This window comes from Chaetura pelagica, unplaced genomic scaffold (assembly GCF_000747805.2).
Source record: "Chaetura pelagica isolate M959 unplaced genomic scaffold, ChaPel_1.0 scaffold963, whole genome shotgun sequence".
NCBI classification, from domain to species: domain Eukaryota; kingdom Metazoa; phylum Chordata; class Aves; order Apodiformes; family Apodidae; genus Chaetura; species Chaetura pelagica.
Window position 1 is genome coordinate 2,016 of NW_009952705.1, and position 24,719 is coordinate 26,734.

Sequence of the window (24,719 nt, forward strand, 5' to 3'; positions counted from 1 at the left end):
TGTCTTAACTCTAGCCACAACATTTATGGCCAAAGGATAAAAATTCCAGCTGTGTGTTAGGTTAGTCCTAGCACTCCTTGAATGCGTTGAAAGTGTGGGATGCCCTGTGAAACTTCAATGTACAAAATGCATGACTTACAGTCTAAAAGCAACTCCAATCTTTTACTGATCCATTTAGTCTGAATACTCACTTTTAAGTGGCAGATGTTCAAGATTTTGATTCAGGAACACAGTGTCAGCTTCTGACTTGGTTTAGTTTTTCTCATACAGTCTTTATGTATTACCTCCTAGGTATACCAGCAGTTTTCAAGTGAATTTGACATATTTCCTTTTCTAATCCATATATTCACAAAGCATTTTTATACAGTATTTCCCCTAAACAGATGACAACAAGCTATGATCTAACCCAATTGACTGGCACCCAAAATGAATCCTTGTTTAGTTTCTCTAATACAGTTTTCAGCTGACTACATGCACTCTGGAGATCTTCCTTCACCAGTACAGTGTCGATTAAATGGCCATACTGCTCTTCAATGAATGCTGCTGAATTAATAATTTCCTGCTGTTCTTCATCCTGCTGATCAACATGAGAAAATGGTATGAAATTTATAGCATGTCTCTTTAATTAATAGCATTTTAAAGTACAGTAGCAGAGTAAGTCATTACTTTGAAAAGAAAAGAGCTGCTACTGGTAGGAAGGGGTATATAAGATAATACAAGTGAGATCAAGATACCACTGCTGAAATTTGGTAGGCTATTTCAAAAATGCAAGGGGTGACAAGGAGGAAGAAAAAAAAAAAAAAGAACATGTTACAGTAGGGACATAAGTTGGTGACACTGCATTTTACAAGGTTAAGAGTTGTTGCCTAACCTAACATCTGGAAATCGTTCTCCTCAAAAGTTCAAAAGGAATGCTGGACCCACTGTCCCCAAGTTCAGTAATTTTAAGAGATTACATGAAAACTTTCCAAGTGAAGTAACTTCTGTTACATGCAAATTTAAAGTTCACTCTCAGTATTTCTGTTCCCATTTACACACCACCAATTTGCAGCTGGTCTAGGTTTGGTCCTTTTACGACCATCTACATGCTGGATATTTTGTGTACCTGATTACCAGCCTAGGTGGGTGTCTCTCTGGAAGTACCAGGAATAGGTGGCTACCTTTACCATTTGATGGGACTGCTCATCAGAAATCTAAAATTATTTTTAATTCAGTAGCAGCTTTCCCTGCTGCAGCCTTGAGAAGTGTTCATAGATCCACATGGAAGAGGTGCACTTTGCTTCATGTTTCTTATATAGTCGAGTTTTAAGGGAGTCAAAATATCTCACCCTAAAATTCCAGTTGAATGGTTGTATGTGCACAGGACGTACTTGGTGCCTCACTCCGACTCTCGCTGTCATGGAAGAGGAGCTCTTCCATATCATAGAAATGCTAGCTCAAGTACTACTTTCATGTCTAAAAGGAAAAGACTGAAGTAAGCATACTTACAAGGGGGGATGAGGTTTCTTCTGATATGGGAGATTTTAGGACATGTTTTTTCTTTTCTGGAATGAGAGGCTTCACAAAGATAACATATGGCTTAAACTCAGGAGTCCTCAAGTGCTTTACTGCCTGTAAGCAGACATTTTTTGTTACACCATTTTTAAATTATTTTGTTGTTATTATAGGTCAATGATCTGCTCAAGCTGGGTTCAACAGTTTTATACACACTGTGGTGTGAAGTTCTGCTTACAATCTATCTGACCACATTAATCTTCAAAATAAATGTTAATGTCAGTGTCCTGGCTAGCTTCCAAGGGCACATGAGCTTCCTGGAGCATGGTCTAGCTGCACATCTGCCTTGCTATGCATTATGATATCAGGAACAAGGATATGGCAAAAGACACTGAGAAATGTATTTTTAAAAATTAATTTGACAGGCAAGTTATAGTTTGCAACACTGGAAATTTTAAACCTGGAATTCATCTGAGGTAGTACTACATGTCTTTTCCTAGCCCAGTTACAAAATCAGAATGAAAATTTCAAATATTGACTCCCAGTATTGCAGGTATTAAGAACAGGTATACTGGCACTGGTTACAATAGGAAGAAATAATGCAAAGCCTGTCCACGCTCTGAGTATTCTCTCTAGGACAGCAATATACACTGCTCATATAGCAAGGGAAAAATCCCACTGTGAGAACTCATAAAGTGTCAGCCAGGCTCTATCAACTAGATATCTAGAAAATGTAAACACTGCATTGCTTTCTAAAGAGCTCTATTCTGCTTAGCTAGCAACCAGGCCACCTCATAGAAACACAAGTTCTAAGAACATCATTGTTCTTTGCAAAGCAAGTAGCCACAAATGGTGAACAACGTCAGGTAGTTAGGCTGGGGGACTAGAAAGAAATACTTGCTTTGTTTAAAATAAACTGCGGAACTTACTTCAGGAACCACATCCACCAGGCAAACCTTCTTTTTAGCCATCACAGATCGGATTGCCTCAAGACTGGTACCATACAGGTTCTCTTTGTATTCTCCATGTTCCACAAATCTAAAAAGTCAATACATTTTAAATACCATCCACAAAGAATATTTAACTTACAACATTTCACAGCTGTTTCCCAAAGTCATAGAAATCAAATGCAGAGAGGGAGCATGGAAAGGGTTTAATTTTTCTGATTTTTTTTTCCCTTCTGGTTGCTTAGTAGCAATCATCTTCTTCACATGTCACTAATAGCCAATCACTAATACTGACAAATAGGGGAAGAAGCTGTATTAATTCAGTTGACTGATGTTCAAGCCTAATAGAAGAAAGAAGGTGTTTTTCACAGAAAATAGAACAAAGTTGTCGAGGAAATGGTCTCCAATTCTTCCATCTTCTGAGATACTAGCCAAAAATCTGTACTTTCAGGAAACACAATCTTATAGAAAGTCCTCTATATCCATGGTTTCAGTCTACAATACATTTTAAATTGGACTCATATTAAATAGAGAGTTAAGTAGGACTCTACTGAATATCTGTTACTTCATTAGGGTCAATACTGACCAATCACACTACTTACACTACACTTAAATTCTAACTTACGATCCTAACTGCTAGTCCTATGTTCTTTCTAAGTTGTTTCTTACTACATTTCAGAGTTAACACTAACAGTCCAGACTGAATAAAGAGCTTTTTACTAGGAAAGCGGAACCTAATGCTGCTAGTCAAACTGTACACCTGATTTTGTTGTGTTATGTAAGATTTAATTAGCAATATTATAAAAATGCAGCCAATTATGCCAGTATTTTAAAAATAACTCACTTGTTTTGCTGTACATCTGTCTCAAATGATTGCTTAGAAACAAAATTGTATTCTACTCCCTCTTTCTCATGACTTTTCTTTGACCTGGTTGTATCTAGAAGAGAATGGAAGCAAGACACAGCAGACAGATCAGCGTTGGAAGCAACTGTATTTTCTCTGTTTTGTTCCAATCACATTTTCATTACTTCAAAAAAAGCAGTTATGCACTGGCAAATTCAAATTAACATAAAATATAAGTTAACACAAAATATAAATCAAAGCACTTTAATTCTGTTTTAAACTCAAAAATTTTAAGACCAAAAATGAAGTTGTTTTGCTCCCAAGCACACTTTAACTAACACAAAAATTAGAAAGCGCACTTCTTACACCTGGTAGAAACAGCTTTCTGTGGAAAACAGTATCTCTTAACTGTTTGAAATATTCAGCTCATTTTTTCTGAAACTCAGGAAATAAAAATAGGAAATATATAAAGTCTAATTTTGCTGCCTCTGAATTTCGAGTAATATCCCCAGCTTTTCCCATGCTACTGTGAAACTTACACAATTACGTGTGTCCCTTACTTCTGATGTTGTCATTTACTTTAATAATAGTTATTACTATTATTAAATTGAAGTAAAATTTACCATATGAGTTCTACTGCTAACTGATTTAGTATCTAACTGAAAGACGTTTATTGAACATCTTAACAGTGCTCTCAATATTAATTTTTCTGATTGCTAAAGTAGTTTGTGGGGGAATACAAATATTGGTGGGTTTTGGTTTGTTGTTTTTTTTTCAATAATCCAGCAAAAGAATTTCAGTGTAACTCTAACCACAAAGCCATGCAACAGAATCACTAGTTTTTCTGTCACTGAGAATGGCTTGTGTGAACAGTCCAGATATACTAATCAACAATTTAAAATCTTCTACATTTTTTTACTTGGTTTATTGCTGTCTACTTTTTTTTAATATACTTTAGCTGGTATGATATTCTGAAGAAAAGTCATCCTTTTTTAAACACATGTAATATTTTTGCTGAATCTTAAGCTACTAGTTTTTCACACTAGTTCTTTTTGCAATTTACAATTTTACTTTTTCTTCCTATATTCAGTTTCTCATTTCTTAATAGACATGGAGCAAATGCAATCTGTGCACTTGGGAAAACAAAATTAAAAAAAAAAAATCAACTGAGCTGACAGAATTCAAAAATGTATATATGTCAAGTTATTTAGCAATCTATTCTGCCATTAAGAGAAAACATAGCATTCATCAATGCACCTAGCACTACACTATTAGACTGGATTTATGGAATAAAGTGTAAACACACAGAAGTCAATAAATTTTACTCACGTGGAACTGCAACACCATACTCCTGTGGGTTCTCTGACACAACCTTTTGCTTGAGCTCACTTAATTTGGCCCCCAAAGAACCTAACAAAAAAGAACTGACTGACAGATTTTTGTGTGGAATGAAATACTGCAAGGAAATACCAATTTCACACAAAAAATATGACACAGGAGTGTGCTTGAAGAAACCTCTACACGAGACCTCATGACCCACCACATGCTGCTTCAAAGAACATTCTCAGGAACAAACTGAATTCTTGAACTGCTTTGGACAAATATTTGTCAGGGACTAAGAAAATCTGTAAGCCCAGCAGTCAGTTTTATGAGATACCCTGGATTTACATGACATCCTGAGAAACTGGCTTAACACAAAACTGCTAAGCACACGGAACTGAAATTGCATGTGAAAATTTTGTTAGATAATTCTAGTATCTACCTTTTCATCTAATGTTCTGGTAGCATAAGTATGTACATGTTTGAGTGAGAAAGTGAATCAGAAAAATGATAAATGGTCCTGCGTCTTTATTTTTACAATTATTTGGTAGGTTTGGTTGGATTTTGGAGGTTCTTTTGCTTATTTTTGCATTTTTTTAATGTCATGTAAAAGAAAAGAACAACTTCTGACAAAACCCATAAAAAAAAAAAACTTTTAAAACACCCCATCAGAACCACGAAAACCAAAATCAAACACCTAAAGGAAGTCTCTTGGAGCATATTTGATAAGGGAAGAGGGAAAATAGGTAGAAAATTTTGAAGTATTTTTTGTATCTTACCAATCAAAACCACCAGCCTTTGCTGGTCACCAGGCTGCTGCTGATACTTCGTGACTTCTTCATATGTTAGGAACTCTGCTGCATCTCCCTGCATTGATTGCTTTCCTTCATTCAGATTGTTCTCCTTCTCTTTACGACTTAATCTAAAGCTCCTGCGTAAACCAGCTGTCGAGGAAAATAAAAGCTATATTAAACCATGTCTCCACTTAACTAAATTTTCAAGCTTGTTCAGATGTTCTAGATGTTACTCTGTATTTAAATACAAGTTATTCTTACAATTTTTTAATAATATAATCAGTGCTCGTATGTTAATCTTACAGATGAACAATTTGCCTATCAGGTAGAAAATCAACCACCCAATCTAGAACAGAACTCTTCTCGTATCACCTTGAGCTGCCAAGTGTTGGCTATGCCGAAGTCCAATCATGCCAATGCATGGAGATAAACTACTTTATTCATATATAGGAAATCAGTGTAAATAAGCTAGGTTTTGGGTTTAAACGTGGGAGATTTTTCTGAGGGGTGTTTGGGTTTGTTGGGTTTTTTTGACGAGGGAAGGGGGTGTTAGGAAAGAGGAAAGGAATTTTTGTTTCTCACCTATGTATTGTCCATTGAAGTATCCTTCACAGTCACAGTCTTCTGTAAATGAAAAAGCAGGGGAGAGGAGGAAGGTGTAAGGGCACAGGCAAAAAGAGAGTGAGAGGGCAGGAGGGAGGTATCTTAGTGCCTGCAATACAAGCTCACTGGTGAGGAAAGGAGAAGTTTTATAGCTTGCATTATATGCACACAGTTTTCTATGACAAATATTAGTAATACAAAAAAAAAAAAAAGTATTTGCCTCGGCTAGTGGTTTAATTTTTAAAAATCCTTGATGTCGAAATTGCACAAGAGAATTTTACATCTCAGTACTTACGGTTCCCAGAATTTATGCCCTTCAGCATTCATTACTTTCATCAGTGCTGCTGCTAAAAGTGTAACATTCATACTTAAGAAAAAACAGGACTCCATAAACAAAGTTCTTTTTTTAATGTATGACTTTATAAATGGGTGTGATTATGTAAGAATATTGCTTCTTCTGACATTTCAGTATCATTTGGACTGGAAAAAAGGGAATCAGATATGACTCGAATATGAGCTCTAAACACCTTCATTTTTAAGTTAGTTATAATTGCTTATTAATTCTTTATTAGAAACAAAGTTTTGATGCTTTTGTCACAAGCATGCATGTAAAATAATTTGCAAATTTACGTTAAAAAAAACAACCTACCCCTCCTCAAACTACAACCACCTCCAAGGCCTCTAAAAGTATGCAAAATAAAATCATGATACTTAGCTGCATAACACTATACTACAATCCTAGAACAAATCCAGAGTTCTCATACCTCCTGAAAGAGGGCTACTTGGCTTGTTAAAAGTTGCATGGTTCTGGAACAAGCCCAACCATAAGCAAAAATATATGCAGCTTAAACTCTAAACAAAATGCGCCAATCTAAGAAAGAGCTTTGGTCACATGCAGGTGTGTAACCAAGCAATGCCAGCGTATGCTCGTAAAACATTATGCCTACATTAGCAGAAGATACTAGTAGCAATATGTACCTATCCTAGCTAGGATAGGTGTATATTGGTATTTTCTGTTGCTGAAGATAGGCTTTAATTTCACACTCATGCTTTGATAGGTCATACTAGTCGCAGCTGACCAATTATAGAATGTGATTAGTACTTTTATGGAAGTTAACAGAATACCAATGCCTGGAATATTGTTCTCAAGAAGCATGTGTATTGCGAAAAAAAACACACCAAAAAGCCAAAACACAACAACAAAAAACACAGCATGCAGAATTCAACCAAAAATACCTGATATTTGGAAAGGAAGGACATATACACTGCATGAGCCCAACACAATTGTTTATAATGAAAATAGCACAGTAAACAGGCCAAATGGACAGTGAAGAAAAATCAATCCGGATTGACAGAGGTGCTCTAAGATGTTAAACCCAAATATTTATTTCTTTCTTAAAAAATACCAGCTACAGAGACTGCATTTAACTTGCAGATCTTTCAACCTCATTCAGAAACCTACAGAACATGAAAATGCATTGCAGAAGACACAAATCTTATCAAATTGGGAATAAATTTGGAAGTTATCATTACTTAAGCCATCAATCCAAATTAAATTAGTGTAAATAATAACTTGGGAAGAAACTGCTGCAGGAACAAGCTGTTATCTACCATTCACTTTGCTTGAGGGCTTAGCAAGTATTTTAGGAAATGCATTGGTTGTTTATATTCAGACAGCAAATGAGTTAAGAGAGTGCCTACCTTTATCAGAAGACTGATCATCTGTAGTTAGCATGAAAGGCAGAGTTGGTATGATATTAAAAGTCTGGCAAATGACTGAGTAAAATTAGAGGGAATGGAAAGGAAGATTCTTCTGGCCTTTAAGATGGCTTTCCCATCTTAAAAAAATAATGCAGTAACATACCCTTATCAACTGATTACATACTTTTTGGGTAAAATTTAGTATTATAGACAGTAAATAAAAATGTCTTGAGAACATCTGAGAAAAAGCCTAAGTAGCAATCCTCATTACGTGCCTCCTAACATTGAATGTAATGGAAGCTAACTTGGAAAAACTTATTTAAATCAGTAATACTGTTTCATAATTCCATTGAGCATCTTCCCTCCATTTGGTAGCATAAGAATACCTGTATCTCTTCATGAGATGTGCCATGCACCACAAGTTAGAAGTTCACTTATACCACTGAAGATGGACAATTCCCAGATGCCTAGTCTACATGAGAGTGGCACTCTTAGAATAATGTCTGGCTTCAAGAAGTCACGGGGCTGCCCCACACATCAGTAATAGCTGTGCTGAACTGCCCAAGAGCAACGGGAACATTATATTCTGGGATACTACAGAATGCCTTCTGCCTTTCATCACTGACTAGCACTTTCATCACAAGTAGCAGTTTTTGTGTGAGTAATTCACTGACAGAGGCTTCAGAGCTGTAAAAAAAAAAAAAAAAAAGGCACTTTAAAGTCTACTTAGGACCAGCTCTGTAGTGCCAAACCTGAAATGCAAATAGCATTGACAGCTCCAGTTGTTTTTATTCTTCTTAAAGCTACAGTTTAGTTTCATACAAGCTTAAGAGTAATTTCATGCACTTAGGTAAGAATTTCAAGAAGTGTACATTAGGTTACTCTTGCAGCTTTCAAGTTTCAAACCATAGAAAAAATGCCTACACTTGTAAATTTTAAAGCATTTAAACAGTACTTAAGACCTCATGTTCTTGAAGGTAGGAAAAGAGGGCTGTCATATTCTTTTAAAAACAACAGGCAACACTGCATACAGCTCAAACCCAAATCCTCTTGTGTGGCAGAAATCAATCAATGACATACTACACAAAATATACTCAAACACATCATTATAGAAATAATAGAAAAATACTGAGAGGTAGCTATCAACTAAGACTAAAGGAACAGAACAGACTCACATAAAGGTTTCTTCACAGTTCTGGGATTCTGCAGAGTGCCTGTTGTTCTTCTGTAAGTCAGTCGTCTAAATAGAAAAGAACTATTTTTAGCCATGTAATCTCAGAATTATGAAGAATTTATAGCATGTTATATGTATAACATTGAAAATTATAAATTAAATTGTGCTTTTCCTTGAAAATTAGACAATGTCTCTGGTTCAACATTTTAAAATACTTTTTCTTTAAAACTATGTCCCAGATTGCTCCTCGTAAGTGACTGAGAGAAGATTCTAAAACATTCTAGGCTTTTATACATCAGAGCACAGAAATCAATAGCACATTACTTTTATAAATGTTATTTTTTTCTATTTTCCTTTCCTAAGATTAAGAAAACAAAACCGATTATAATTCTGCTGAGAATCCAACTTCTATTTGCTATTTTTATAAAGGATGGTCAAAATTCCTGTCTGCCACAATCCTAAAACTAACCTCAAACAGAACTCAAAAGGAGATTCTTTGTCCAGAATTATCACTGCAGCTATGCATACTCAGAAATTATCCACTGTCTTCCAGGTAACTTTGGACTTTTCTGTTATTTACTAGTAAACAAACCACAATACCCACCTTGTGTGAAAATACAAGAATAGTGTTAAAATCACAAACCAGAGCTCAACTCCCAATCTCCCAGTCTTGAATTCGCTTAAAAATCCCCATCTCCCTACCCCAAAAACCCAACACAAAAACACCCCACAACAATAATTGCGATACAAATCTGTGAAATACAGTGTCTGCACAAGCCAAGAGAGTCAAGAGACTAGATCTTTCATATGTCATCTTTCATCATCATATGTCAGCTTTCATATGTGCTTCTGTCCTCATGCTACAAAGCAAAAGTCAATGGCAAACTAGCCAAGGAAAGCTAAGAAGTTTCTCATATAATTGGAGAAGATGGAGCTTTTAGCACTTTCTTCTAAGCATCTGATACTCAACCTGGCATGCTTCTACCCTTAATTGCCTGTGAAAAAATGTGTAACACTGAAAAAAATGTTTATAATCTTCATTGGCAAACCTTTCTTGGAACTGTTTTGAGGGGATCAAGCCTGCTCTGAGGTTCGTATCTCCAACACGCTTTGCTTGCCACCATGTGGGATCATCTTGGCTTACAACTTCTAGGATGTGTCGTCTCTTAAATGGCAGTCCAGCCTCCTGACAAGGAATGGCTCTGTCTTCTTTGGGATTATAGCAGAAAAGTGCCCTCATAAACACCTTTAAAAGAAAGTAAAACATCCTTAATTCTTGTCTTATTTGGAATTTCAAAGTACCTTTAAAAGGCTTCCCCAGTGCTTACACTGCTAACTACATGTACTCTTCGTCTCTCCTTCTGACTTACTCATTGTTAGAAATGAAATGTAGTATTGTTTTCGCATCTTAGTATTAAAAGCATATTGCTGGGTTGTTTTTTTCTTTTATATATACCCTAGTGTTAGGAATATAATTGTTTAAGAGAGAAGTGAGATATCGGCACATTCCAACGACACCTGGGGTGGTTTACGGTCCAAGAAACTAAGGGACTTAATTGGGCTCCATCTGGGGGATCCAAACATGGAGAAGGATTTATGGCCCAAGATTAAGACTGAACAAAGCCACTTATATCTCGCTGCTCGGAGCACAATGACACCAATAGATCATTTTGCTGATTGGGAAGACAGCCAAGGGGGCAAGAAAGGTCAGATATACCTTAAAAGATAAAAGTAAACTGCTACAATGGAATATGTAAACAGGGGCTTACAGGATAATTAGAAGAGTCAGATAGGCTGTAAACCCTGGACTACCCAGCCAGTGGGGAAAAAGGGGAGAGAACTTTGCATTGGGAATAGGGAATATAAACAGTTATTCACCTTACTATGGGTGTGCCTACTTGTTATGTCACCCATTCTTGCAAGAGTGTAAACTGTGCTTTGCTGAAGGATCTGTTCGGGCCTATTCACTGGCACGACAAACATTTTCTACATAAATGAGTGTGAGAAAAGTAAACTAACTTTCAAGCACCTACCCAGTCATTATGTATTGGCATTGGGGAACACCGGACTCACAGTTCACAGTCTATGCAAGTACAAAATGCAGCAAAGGAAAAACTTTAGGGGAAAGAGAAAACAATAAAAAGGGATTGATGGCAAAGTTGCCTAGTTATAAAGGCTGTTCCTAAAATGTGCCTTTAATGCATCAAAATCTACTGTTCATCTTTGGATTTGTATCTTACCACTACTTAACACAGCACAGTAGAACTACTTCTAAGTGATTTGCAGGGCTTCAAGGAAAAATGCAGCAATTGAGAGCACAAAAGCAGAAACAAAAATCTACAGAGGAATCCTGTTAGGTACCAGTTGATCAGCAAGTCACTGCAGATCAAGGAGGGAAATTAAGCACTCAAAGATGCATGCTGATGTTTGCAGTAGGCTAATGGGGAATGCAGCTATGTTTGCAAATACATCTGTTTTGAGTCAAGTGAGTTGCAAAATGCCCAGAGATAATGGACAGATAGCAGCTGTCATGGTAGGAGGAGACTGGCAGGAACACCCATTTTAATTATGCAAAAAAATAGAGGCCAGATTTCTAAAATACTATGAAAGAACTAGTGCCAAGAAGAGGAAGAAGAAAAAGTAATTAAGTAATTCTACTGAATAAAAGGGCACTGCATTTTACAACAAGAAACTGCTCTACTATCTTGTGCTTCAGTGTTTCACTAAGTTGCGTACCTTGCTGTCTTTCAGACGATCTTCTTCTTTGATGGCCGGAATTATTTTTAATGTTATTGATCCCTGAGACTGAGCCTGACAAAGACAGAAAGATTTTTTACTTTGAAAGCAGGAAAAGGACACAATGCAGACTATTGAAGTTTCAGTTTAGGAGCTTGTGTCTGTCCTTAGAATTTTAACAGGCCAAGCTAAACCACTACTTAACTCCATTACAGAGATTATCATGATGTTCCACAAATCCTCCACAACAGTGTCTTCTCAGTAACTACTTGGTTAGAACACGTCAGGATCTGCATTACAATTCCTTAATTTGCTTTTAGCAACTGCATTAGTTTCTGTATTACAGTTCACAGGGCATTACCATTACTCCAGTGGCTTTCAGTACAATACTAACTTAAGTCCTTGCAGACTAATAATTTTCAGTGGTCCTTTGAAAAATACTGCTGTATGTTTCCACATAGTGGTTAACTGGTTAAAAGAAAGTAAAACATCCTTAATTCTTGTCTTATTTGGAATTTCAAAGTACCTTTAAAAGGCTTCCCCAGTGCTTACACTGCTAACTACATGTACTCTTCGTCTCTCCTTCTGACTTACTCATTGTTAGAAATGAAATGTAGTATTGTTTTCGCATCTTAGTATTAAAAGCATATTGCTGGGTTGTTTTTTTCTTTTATATATACCCTAGTGTTAGGAATATAATTGTTTAAGAGAGAAGTGAGATATCGGCACATTCCAACGACACCTGGGGTGGTTTACGGTCCAAGAAACTAAGGGACTTAATTGGGCTCCATCTGGGGGATCCAAACATGGAGAAGGATTTATGGCCCAAGATTAAGACTGAACAAAGCCACTTATATCTCGCTGCTCGGAGCACAATGACACCAATAGATCATTTTGCTGATTGGGAAGACAGCCAAGGGGGCAAGAAAGGTCAGATATACCTTAAAAGATAAAAGTAAACTGCTACAATGGAATATGTAAACAGGGGCTTACAGGATAATTAGAAGAGTCAGATAGGCTGTAAACCCTGGACTACCCAGCCAGTGGGGAAAAAGGGGAGAGAACTTTGCATTGGGAATAGGGAATATAAACAGTTATTCACCTTACTATGGGTGTGCCTACTTGTTATGTCACCCATTCTTGCAAGAGTGTAAACTGTGCTTTGCTGAAGGATCTGTTCGGGCCTATTCACTGGCACGACAAACATTTTCTACATAAATGAGTGTGAGAAAAGTAAACTAACTTTCAAGCACCTACCCAGTCATTATGTATTGGCATTGGGGAACACCGGACTCACAGTTCACAGTCTATGCAAGTACAAAATGCAGCAAAGGAAAAACTTTAGGGGAAAGAGAAAACAATAAAAAGGGATTGATGGCAAAGTTGCCTAGTTATAAAGGCTGTTCCTAAAATGTGCCTTTAATGCATCAAAATCTACTGTTCATCTTTGGATTTGTATCTTACCACTACTTAACACAGCACAGTAGAACTACTTCTAAGTGATTTGCAGGGCTTCAAGGAAAAATGCAGCAATTGAGAGCACAAAAGCAGAAACAAAAATCTACAGAGGAATCCTGTTAGGTACCAGTTGATCAGCAAGTCACTGCAGATCAAGGAGGGAAATTAAGCACTCAAAGATGCATGCTGATGTTTGCAGTAGGCTAATGGGGAATGCAGCTATGTTTGCAAATACATCTGTTTTGAGTCAAGTGAGTTGCAAAATGCCCAGAGATAATGGACAGATAGCAGCTGTCATGGTAGGAGGAGACTGGCAGGAACACCCATTTTAATTATGCAAAAAAATAGAGGCCAGATTTCTAAAATACTATGAAAGAACTAGTGCCAAGAAGAGGAAGAAGAAAAAGTAATTAAGTAATTCTACTGAATAAAAGGGCACTGCATTTTACAACAAGAAACTGCTCTACTATCTTGTGCTTCAGTGTTTCACTAAGTTGCGTACCTTGCTGTCTTTCAGACGATCTTCTTCTTTGATGGCCGGAATTATTTTTAATGTTATTGATCCCTGAGACTGAGCCTGACAAAGACAGAAAGATTTTTTACTTTGAAAGCAGGAAAAGGACACAATGCAGACTATTGAAGTTTCAGTTTAGGAGCTTGTGTCTGTCCTTAGAATTTTAACAGGCCAAGCTAAACCACTACTTAACTCCATTACAGAGATTATCATGATGTTCCACAAATCCTCCACAACAGTGTCTTCTCAGTAACTACTTGGTTAGAACACGTCAGGATCTGCATTACAATTCCTTAATTTGCTTTTAGCAACTGCATTAGTTTCTGTATTACAGTTCACAGGGCATTACCATTACTCCAGTGGCTTTCAGTACAATACTAACTTAAGTCCTTGCAGACTAATAATTTTCAGTGGTCCTTTGAAAAATACTGCTGTATGTTTCCACATAGTGGTTAACTGGTTAGAAAGAAATGTTAACACCTACAAAGTAAACACCTATTTTCCTTCCAAAAATATTTGCTACTGAATTTCAAAGATTATTGACAGTAAAAAGCACTTCCAGGTGCTTTGAAAATCTAGAATAGGCTTATCTGATGTATTTTAGATGCCTTATTTTGTATGAGATTAGCTGTCCCAGAGAAGCCTGCTACTCTGCACAGATTAAAAAGGAAACATGAATAATCATATTTGACAAACAATACATCATTAAGAAAAACCTATTACATTTCAGTTCTTTAAAATGGGATAGAATAATAACTATCCAGGATCCCCACAAGTAAAACTCTACACAGTATTTCAAAATGCAACTTTGATCCTCCCTCCCCAGGTTAAAAGCAGCCATCCTCCTTACACAGGATTATTCTGATCAAAATGTAAACTAGGTGATGGAACCGATAACAGATATTACACTCTCCTAGTGTTGCCATTTGTCACACTGTGCCCCTAACTCCAGACCAACACAAGGGGGAATCAAGCCACAAGAGGGGAGTCAGAGACAAATATGCATAAGAGCTATGGCACTTTCTGAAACACAACAGGCTGACCACAGATGGGGAAGTTTAGACAGTTTTCAAGATTCGCAGGCAGCAATACTAAAGCAGCTGGAAGCAAGAATTTGCTAATTTCACAAAGACTCTGCAGGTAAAGAAAAGACTTATAGCGCTGTTGGACACACAGCCAAGACTTTCTTCAGCTTCCTAGAATACCACATTATAAATCAACTGCTTATCTTCTAGGAATGCACTTTTGTGATTTGCTTGTCATAAACAAAGCATGAATGGGAAGTTCAAGACAGAGCAATTTATGTCTTACTTGGTACCAATTCAGTTTGTGCAAGTTTCTGACGTCAAAGAAGCCTAATCCACTGGGAAAAGAAAAACTCTTAATGCAGAGACAAGCACGGGTTGCATCTTTTAGTTCTACACATATTTAAACTCATGGTTAAATTTAATCATCTTTTGTAATTAGTAGATCACGCAACAGTAAAGATCTTGAAATTAAAATCAGTGCAAACCAAAATCTGACTTATTTCTTCTGGTCGCTTGTGAAGCACAGCAATACCATTGACTTCTCTTAGTTCATCTCCAACATGGACAAGGCCTGAAAACATGGTAAATAAAATAAGTTTACAGACTGGAAAGTGCCACTCTTCTGATGTGCAACCTAAGTGAATAGCGTGTGCCTCCTTTCCTCCCTCTCCCAGCTCAATGGATTTCCTACTACAGCCCACTGCCTTTGTTGCCAATGTGCTCTGAAGTCTCCTGCCCTTATTCCATATGGCATTTTTTTCTCATAGGAGACCAGCATGGAGATACACAACATGTGGAAAGATATTTTGGGAAAATCATTGCCTCTGTATTTGGATGAGCATCAAGAATACAAAACTATATACTTTCATGAGAATGACCAAATCTTGTAGTCACGAAATACATTGTCGACTATAAAGGCAGGAATGACATGGCCATCAACTCACAGATCAATACTACAGTCTCATAAAGAATGTTGGACGGTTTTTTTTAAAAAAAAAAAGCCACGAAGAGGCCCTTACAAGTTTTAGGATCCTGTTCAGTTAGATATGTTACACTTGTGTTATATAACTACTGTTATAAAAACATGCTTTGTTCTTCTTTCTTCTAAAGCATAGACCTACTTCTCCCGCCTCTGTTGGTATTTTTCTTAGCAGCTATTTTAGAGAAAAAACTATTAAATTAATAATTACTGATGAAATACAAAAATGCTAAGCACACACTTTAGTAATTTCACATTGCATTTATCAGATTACACTACTGTGAAAAATGGCAAAAATTAAGGAAAAAGCTGTAATTAGCTACTGTTTTTTCATCACAGTGATTAATTTTGGTATTACACTACTTGTATATTAAAGAAGTGCACGAGGCTTGGAGTCTAAATCTCGTATCAGGTCAATTCAGCGTATTTAATAAAATCTGGATGATCACCTTCTAGAAAATGGAAGGTCAAATACTGCATGAATTAACCCTGTAGATCCCAAATGACAGCATACATGCACACATCTCTCCTGCCACTAGACACCAGAAACTCAGTTGTCAGGGGAGCTTACTGTGTAGGCTCTCTTTATAGTCAATAAGGAAGCAAGGCAATCCATCCCTGAAGTGACCTATCCTGGAAAGCCAATATATTTGGAAAGCCTAATCTGTGCTAGAATTAATTCTTGCCAGGGATGTTAAGAACAGTAAGAAAAGCTTCCTTAGGTATGTTGGGGAGAAAAGGACAACCAAGGAGAGTGTAGGCCCTCTCCTGAAGGAAACAGGCAAGGTAGCAACACAGGATATTGAGAAGGCTGAGATCCTCAATGACTTCTTTGTTTAAGTCTTCTCTGGCAAGTGCTCTAGCTTCAACACAAAGGCCACAACAGGTGAAAGCAGGGACTGGGAAAGTGAGTTACCCCCCCAACTGTAGAAGTAGAGCAGGTTTGTGACCATCTAAAGAACCTGAAGGTGCATAAATCTAAGGGACCCAATGGGATTCACCCATGGGTCCTGAGAGATCTGGTGGATGCAATTGCTAAGCCTTTGTCCATCATATTTGAGATGTCACGGCATTGTGGTATGGTTCCCCAATTGGAAAAAAGTGAACATAGCCCCTATTTTTAAGAGGGGAAAAAGGAAGACCCAGGGAACTACAGGCCGGTCAGTATCACCTCTATGTCTGGCAAGATCATGGAGCAGATCTCCTGGAAAGTCTGCTAAGGCACATGGAAAATAAAGCAGTGAATGGTGACAGCCAACATGACTTCACTAAGGGCAAGTCATGCCTGACCAATCTGGTGGCCTTCTACAACAAGGCTAGAGAGATGGTGGATGGTAGCAGAGCAACTGATGTCATCTACCTGGATTTGTGGGTTTGACGCTGTCCCACATGACGTCCTGGTCTCTAAACTGACAGGACATGGATGTGACAGATGGACCACTTGGTGGATAAGAGATTGGCTGGATGGCTGCACCCAGAAAGTTGTGGTCAATGGCTGAATGTCCAAATTGAGGCAGGTGACAAGTGGTGTCCCTCTGGGGCCAGTACTGGGACCAGAGCTGTTTAACACCTTTGCTGGAGACATAGACAGTGGGATTGAGTGTATCCTCAGCAACTTTGCTGATGATACCAAGCTGTGTGGTGTGGTTGACACCCTAGAGGCAAGGGACACCATCCAGAGGGACCTTGACAGGCTGGAGAGGTGGGCCAATCCCAACCTCATGAAGTTCAACAAGGCCAAGTGCACGGTCCTGCTCCTAGGTCGGCACAACCCCAGGCACAAATCCAGGCTGGGGGGGAGAACAGCTGGAGAGCAGTCCTGAGGAGAAGGACTTGGGAGTGGTAGTAGATGAGCAGCTTGACATGAGCTGCCAGCGTGTGCTTGCAGCCCAGAGAGCCAACTGCATCCTGGGCTACATCAAAAGAAGTGAGGCCAGCAGGGCCAGGGAGGTGATTCTGCCCCTCTGCTCAGCTCAGACCACACCTGGAATACTGCATACAGTTCTGGTGCCCTCAGCACAAGAAAGATGTAGACCTGTCGGAGAGGATCCAGAGAAGGGCCACCAAGATGATCAAAGGCCTGGAGCACCTCTGCTATGAAGACAGGCTGAGAGAATTGGGGCTGTTCAGCCTAGAGAAGAGAAGGCTCCCGGGAGACCTTATAGCACCTTCCAGTACTTGAAAGGGGCCTACAGGAAAGCTGGGGAGGGGCTTTTCATCAGAGAAGATAGTGATAGGACAAGGGGTAATGGTTTTAAACTAAGAGAGGGGAGATTCAGGTTAGATATTTGGAAGAAATTCTTCATTAAAAGGGTGGGGAGGAACTGGAACGAGTTGCCCAGGGGGATTGTTGATACCTCGTCTCTGGGGGGTTTTAAGGCCAGCTTGGACGAGGTTTTGTGCAACCTGGTCTAGTGGTAGGGTTCCCTGCTCATGCCATGGGGGTTGGTACTTCATGACCTTAAGGTCTCTTCTAACCTTAATGATTCTACGATTCTATGATTTTAAAGCTTCTTGGGATGATCTGTTCTCCAACAATGACCATCTCCCTCCACTGACTACACAGAGAGCTGACATACTAGTTCAGACTAGACATCTAACAGTTGCCTGTTGAGATTTTGATGGTGGTTTTTTTGTTTGTTTGTTGTTTTTTGTGTTTTGTTTTTTTTTACTAAATAGTCTATACACATATTAAATGCCCATGTCCAAAGGACTGGATTTGAATTGAATAATCATCACATTTAGTTGGATATTATTGGTCTAGATGTGTGTACACAGGACATGCATGCATGCATAATTTTGGAAATTTTAAAACAGTTTACAAATACAAATTCTTTAGAAATTTACCACTGCGATCAGCTGCACCACCTCTCATAATTCTTGCTACAATCACAGCTCCTGTATGCTCATCTCTTCGGATAGTAGCACCCTGAAATAAAACATACCCACCCCTAAGACACCATAAGAGATTTACTTAGAAAACAGTGAGCAGTGAAATAAAATGTAAGCTAATATGATTTCTAAACTGGAGTCGCTACTCTCTTCTGCTACTATTAGCATGCACAAAAAGCACTTCAGCAGATTTGTTCCTCAATGCAATTGTTTTGTCTTACGAAATAATTTCCTCCATTTCTATTTGTATTAAGTCAGCACCTTGTCAATATAATGCTTACATACAGCTACCAAGCATACTTTTACCATACATCCCTGACTGTCATGCAAATGAAGGTATTAATTTACTGAGTGTAAGCTACAACATGAAAATAATTAATATGTATAATGAGCATAATTGCTTCAACATATACAGTCTCCTCAGAGATCATGCTGCCTGTGTTAACAGGTGTTACAAACCCATGCCTATAAAGCATCTCACATAAAACTGTAAGGTTGTATTTACCAAAATTTTCTTTTAAAGATATCTTATTAGCTTCAGGACACTCCTTGTTTTTGCAGACCGACTACCTCTTCAAGTATCTTTTCCATACTCACAATAATGAACTACAGAGTTTTATGACTAAACATAGGTTATCTTATATGTACCAAGGGTTCTTTATTTTTCACTAGCCGAACAATTTTCACTGATTCCTCATCAAAATCATCATCATCCAAGTTATCAGGTAGAGGTGGAAGGACTGGGTCAAAGTTCTTCTGTGCTACAGTGTCATGTACTACAAGCATTGCCTGCATAAAGGAAATAAGATGCAGTAATGTAACGGGGTAATACTACAGCTTTCAGTTTTAATGTTTCCCACACTACAGGAAACTTAAAACTCCCCTTTCCCACCCTCACCAAAAATTCCCAAAAAGAGATTTAGCAATTATCTTACCCATCCTGTAAACTATATATTGGTGTATGTTGATATTTAAAGTAAATCCAGACAACAACAAAGCTCAGCCTAAAAAAACTTACAGAATGGAGGTGGACTATGGAAAGCAAAAGGTTAAGAAATGGTATTCTTTCATTTTCTGCTCCCTCAGAAAATATTAAGGAGGTAAGGAAAGGCAACATGGTGCATTGTGAATGAAAAGCCTACACTGTGTCTTCTTAATACCCTTTGCATCCTAAAGCCTGTGTAGTGGAATAGAACTACATTTTGTACGAGGTTTTTCCTCTCTTTGGAACTCTCCAATGTAATTTTTCCATTACAAAATATTCTATTGGTATTCTGCAAAGAAATTTTGTTAAGGTCTTTGGTATGTTTTTTTTTACCCTGAGATGTGGTGTTGACAACAGCTGAAGTAGCTCTTTTTCTTCGTTATTCACTGGAGCAGTCTGCAATTCTTCTATTACCTTTAAAACAGAAATTAACAACCTGAAAATTAGAGAAGTCCATCAAACAAGATATAGCTTTGATTTGTTAAAAAAGGAGGCTTAAACAACAGGAAAATAAGAAGACAAGAATTTTTACTTACATCTTCAACTAATCCTGCTGCACTATGTAAAACAGGAGTCGGACTCTGTCTTTCATAATGACGAAGTTTTTCATGAATCTGAAAAGGATTATTCAGTTATATTACTACAAAGAGATACAGAACTTCCCAAATACACCTATACTGAAATATTTTTATACTTAAGGATTTTTTTTTTTCTTAGATAAACATCAGAAAAATAACCTCTCATTTTTGTTTTGTTTAGGAATCTCTCAATTTTCTTTTTGCTCATGCTAGTTTCACAGCCAGAAAATCTGTTAAGACTTCAGCAGCATAAGGGAAAAAAATGAAGCCGTTCCACACTGCTTTTTAGCTACAGGGCACTGTATCTGCATTTTGGCAATCAAGACAAAAACTTTTTTTTCTGAACGAAATATGTTAACTCTCAACAACTACCCTTAATGTTTGTGCTTAAATGAATAAATGCTTTGGTCATAATAGATTTCTTAAAAAACAAACAAAACAAAAAAAGCAAGCTTTGGCAAAGTAAATGATTGATAAATGAAGAGAGACTAAGAGACCTGTAAGTAGAGACTTAGTACCTAACAGAGACTAAGTAACCTGTAAGAAAAAAATTTGTGTTCATTTTTGAACTTTTACCTTCATCAAGTAGCTGAGACTCTTTTCACTGAAGACATCCCTAAGGAATCCCATTTCCTCTTTATGATTTGAATCAGGTCTTAGCTGAGATGTCAAAAGGGCTAAAGTTTCATGCAATCCTAAATTTAAATTTAAGACAGAACAAAAGCTTTGTAGATAGCATGGCTTCTATCACATCAACTACATTTATCTGGGTACCATCTTGGTGATCATTAAGTTTGCAGAGAGATTTGTGCTTATCTTGCACTAATTTTGTAACATTCCCTCCCTTCTTTAGTAGCAAACACAGCTTGATATAACACATATCACGTTAAGGAAAAAGCTACCAAAGAAATACATGTTTTTAAAGACATTACTTTTCAAGTTTCCCCCTTCATGCTATTTACTCTTTATTTCCAGAACTAGCCCTGTAACAAACTTTGAGTTATTAGAGTGCCACAGCAGACTTGCAGAATTACTGAACTACCTACTTCGTTGCACAGCTACCAGCTCTACTTCCCAAGCAGCTTTGCCTACAAGTGTTATCCTGCCCTTGCTAGCATGAAGCACCTGATAAAAGTCAGTTCTGACCAGAGTAAGATAAGAGTAGTGTAGATTTCCATCACAGTGGAAGATAAGCTTGTGGCTGGTTTCCTGAAACGTGCTTAAATTATCAATATCCTAATGTGGCAGTGCACAGGGCCAGGCAAACATTAGGTTTTTCCTGGTGGACCATGACTCAGAAAACAAACAAACAAACAAGGAGAGGGGGGCTAAAATCTGCTCCCTTTGGCTATTCTCTCCATGAGCGGAGTTGTTCTCTCTAGAGTGCGTTTGGATCTCGGACACTCAAACTCACTTCTGCTTTAAAACTCGGTATCATTAGCATATACGACTTCACCCACGTCGGCATACTGGAGAAGATGGTTAGTAAGCCTTGAATGGAATTAGTTTTTTTAAGCTAAAAGGAAGAATATTAACAAGGCTTACTAACACCTATTCAGAAAATATTAAGTGGAACAGCAAGTTGCAGAAATATAAGGGCTGATATTTAATAAGCATGCATAGAAGCCAGTGTTACACTAAGAGACTGTCTATAGGAACTTGTCTACCAGCATATATTCAGGGGCTCTAGGGCTCTTATTACTAACTTTATTCATTTCCACCGTTTATAATCCACCTTCCTTGTATTATTTTTGGTAATTGCTAAGAAACGTAGTTGAACTACCTTAATTCTATTTTATTTAACTCCAATTTCAGTTTATTTCCTATGTGAAATACATATACTAAGATTTTGGTCACTCATCTGTTGAAAGCATGCAGATTAGTTACCTGAGTCTTCCGAAAACACTGGCATGGCTTTGTTCTTAATCTTAGAGACAAATGTGCAACTTAAATCAACACGATTGTTTCTTCTTTCTGGACTGCGATTCAGAGGCAGTCCTGAAATAAGCAAAGATAATACCTACGCTCAAGCATTCAATAAAAATGGCAATCATGTAAAAATAGTAAAATTCTAGTACATCTTTGCCTCTAGAGTTCATTTAAGCCTGATTCAGGCTGAGTCCTACAGTTATTCTGCTATGCAAGTAACAACATGAAAAACGCTGTTCTATAATAACGTGGAGAACAGCCCGTCTTCTCCCCCCACATAAGACAGTCGCTTGGATAAAGCCGATACTGAAGTGAGCAGTTGCTTCCCAATTCTATTCTCAAAGAAAAGACAGAATAGAATAGAATAGAAAAAAGCATACTGCTACATGGATGGCTAAAAGCAATTATAAACATCATATGCATAGAAATAAGGTATGCAGGAAGACAACATCACAACAAAATGTTCTGGGGCTTCCTAAAAGCACACATCAAAGGAATTTACACATCCCACTGGCATTCTGATGTAGACCACACTACAATTACATGCAACTCATTAAAGCTATCACTCCATCAACCTTGCTCATCAGTACTAAGGATGCTACAACACATAATGAGATGCTTTTATTGCTGATTTGTCTTGTCACTGAAAGCAAAGGAGTCCAGAGCAATTTCACTTCAAACTGCAAAACTGAATCTGTGTTTATCCTTGCCAGTCCAAAATGAAACACTTTGTGCATTCCAGAGCATTTAAAACCTCATTCATCCTCTTAAGATTAATCAGACTAATGCCTGCAGAAAAATGAACAGCCATTAGAAAGAAATGTGAGGTACTCCAACTCTTTGCTAAATGCAATAAAGGATGTTCCTTGTGCTTCTATTTGTGGATAAATCTGTGATAGTTTGATCACATGACATCAACTTTGTGACGCTTTTCTGATTCAACTTTATTTTTACTAACTGCCTGAAAATACCACTGCACTGCATGGCAAATTAGCATGCACTAGTTTAGCATTTTCTAGCTTCCTGAGTTTCTTTGCAATGTACTGAAATATTGAGCTCAATAGTCACCTATGTTTTGTACCCCTATTTTCTGTTGCTATGCTTCATTAGTCCACTTGGATATCAAAACATAAATAAACTGTCAAAGCAAGTTAACTGAAAGTGCTAAAATTTCACTAGAGTGAATCACTCAATAGATTACACCACGCATCAACTTAATTAACTTTCAAAAGCATTTTTATTACCTATTTCTTTGAAAAAATAAATTTCATACACACCTCCACACACTTCAAGCCAAAAGAACTATATAGGCAATTCATTAAACTGCTCTGGTTCCTTGAGTATTGCATGTAATTTGACACACATTTAAAATCTCCTCTAATTATCGAGAAAGGGAAATGTAACTGTATGCCCTGTCTTCGTAACAATGCGGTGCTTCCCACAGACAAACTAAACTTACTTGCCATCAAAACCCAGGAAAACCCAAGTTATTTTTCAGACTCTTATTGAAAAAGCATTATATGCTGGACTCTGGAAAATATGTGTGTTAACATTTCAAAAACCTGACAGCAAACTCAGAAGCATCAGAATTAGAAGAGTTAGACAAAATAATCAAAACAGCAGGTCCCCCTACTGGCATTTCCCCTGCTTTGTAAAAAGCCCAATAGCTGGGACTCATTGGAACTGACAATCAGAAGAATAAGTATTCCATATCCAGTAATTTGTCATCAGCACACTCTTTGTCAAGATATTCAATTCAGCCCCAGCATGTGGTATTTTATAAGCAGAGCTCAAAACCATTCATCTTATACTTTCATCATTTTTGTGTGAATTGGCTCAAATACACTTTTCATCTTTAAAAATATCTAGTGTAAGCCATAATTAATTTTTCACACATATCCTTTACCAGCTGTTCCCAAGACGTAACATTTGAGCCGCCTCCCTTGCCTCGGAAAAGGATTGTTAATATTTTGAGAGGGATAACTAAATAAACCAAACTGATGCTCTGCAGCAACTAAATAGAAACTGGGGATAGCCCAGCTTTTGCATATCCCCACTACCTTGGAAAATAAACACAGTGTGGTTCATAGCCTAATACAGCATAAAGCTTCTGTAATCCCGATATAACCATGAAAGTGGTAGATCTCGTTTCAGAAAGCAATTCACTTTAACACCTTTCCAGAGAAGATCACCTTAGTGATTAGGCCAGAAAATACATCATACCTATGACACAAGACTTCTCCTCACTTTGCTTTTGTGTATAAAATGTATCCAAATCTTGCCAAACTAGTCTTTTGCTGAGTACTGTACCTACACTTTAGCACTAGAAGAGCGACTACACGGATGGCTGAACAAAGCGCGGAGAAAACCGCACATGGTTTCCCGACGGACTGCACGGGGCAGGCTCTTCGTCCGGGTCCCCGGAGCAGGCAGGAGCGCCGCCCGTGGCCCGCGGGTCTAGACTCAGCAGGGCGCCCCTCCGGAGACCTAGCGGCTTGGGAGAAACCCGATGGGCGGAGCACGGCGAGGACGACCAGCTTCCCGGCCCGGGAGAGAGCTTTTTGCGTACGCTGCACCGAGCTCGAGCACCGATGAGTCTGGCGGCGGCAAGGCCGGCGCGGCCGAGCCCCCTCACGCCCCAGCGGGTACAAAGTGAAATTATGCCCCGGACCGGAGATCCCGCACACTGGCAGCGACACAACCTCTACCAGACCCGCTTCCCTAGCGGCGAGGCCGGGCTCTA

At 38.1% G+C, this 24,719-nt stretch overlaps 1 protein-coding gene across 1 annotated transcript; it reads right to left on the bottom strand.

Annotated features, from left to right (window-relative positions):
• Nucleotides 1–235: 235 nt before the first annotated feature.
• MPP3 (membrane protein, palmitoylated 3 (MAGUK p55 subfamily member 3)) lies at nt 236–21,959 on the bottom strand. Its single transcript, XM_009994116.1, has 18 exons — nt 21,935–21,959; nt 20,624–20,742; nt 20,006–20,083; nt 19,803–19,883; nt 19,133–19,273; nt 18,440–18,521; nt 15,099–15,184; nt 13,574–13,648; nt 9,927–10,123; nt 8,879–8,943; nt 7,704–7,724; nt 5,982–6,023; nt 5,385–5,549; nt 4,615–4,695; nt 3,286–3,379; nt 2,424–2,532; nt 1,489–1,611; nt 236–574 (listed from the first exon to the last, which is right to left on the bottom strand). The coding sequence occupies exons 1-18, from the start codon at nt 21,957–21,959 to the stop codon at nt 395–397; spliced, it is 1,764 nt and encodes a 587-aa protein (XP_009992418.1). The 3' UTR covers nt 236–394.
• Between the last annotated feature and the right edge of the window lie 2,760 nt (nt 21,960–24,719).

Excerpts from the sequence above, each read along its gene's own strand:
- MPP3 (XM_009994116.1), bottom strand. The coding sequence starts at position 21,959 with ATGCCAGTGTTTTCGGAAGACTCAG. Across the intron at positions 5,550-5,981 it reads CTTCAATGGACAATACATAG|CTGGTTTACGCAGGAGCTTT; the intron begins GTGAGAAACAAA and ends TTTCCTCGACAG. Across the intron at positions 1,612-2,423 it reads TGGTGGATGTGGTTCCTGAA|GCAGTAAAGCACTTGAGGAC; the intron begins GTAAGTTCCGCA and ends GTCTGCTTACAG.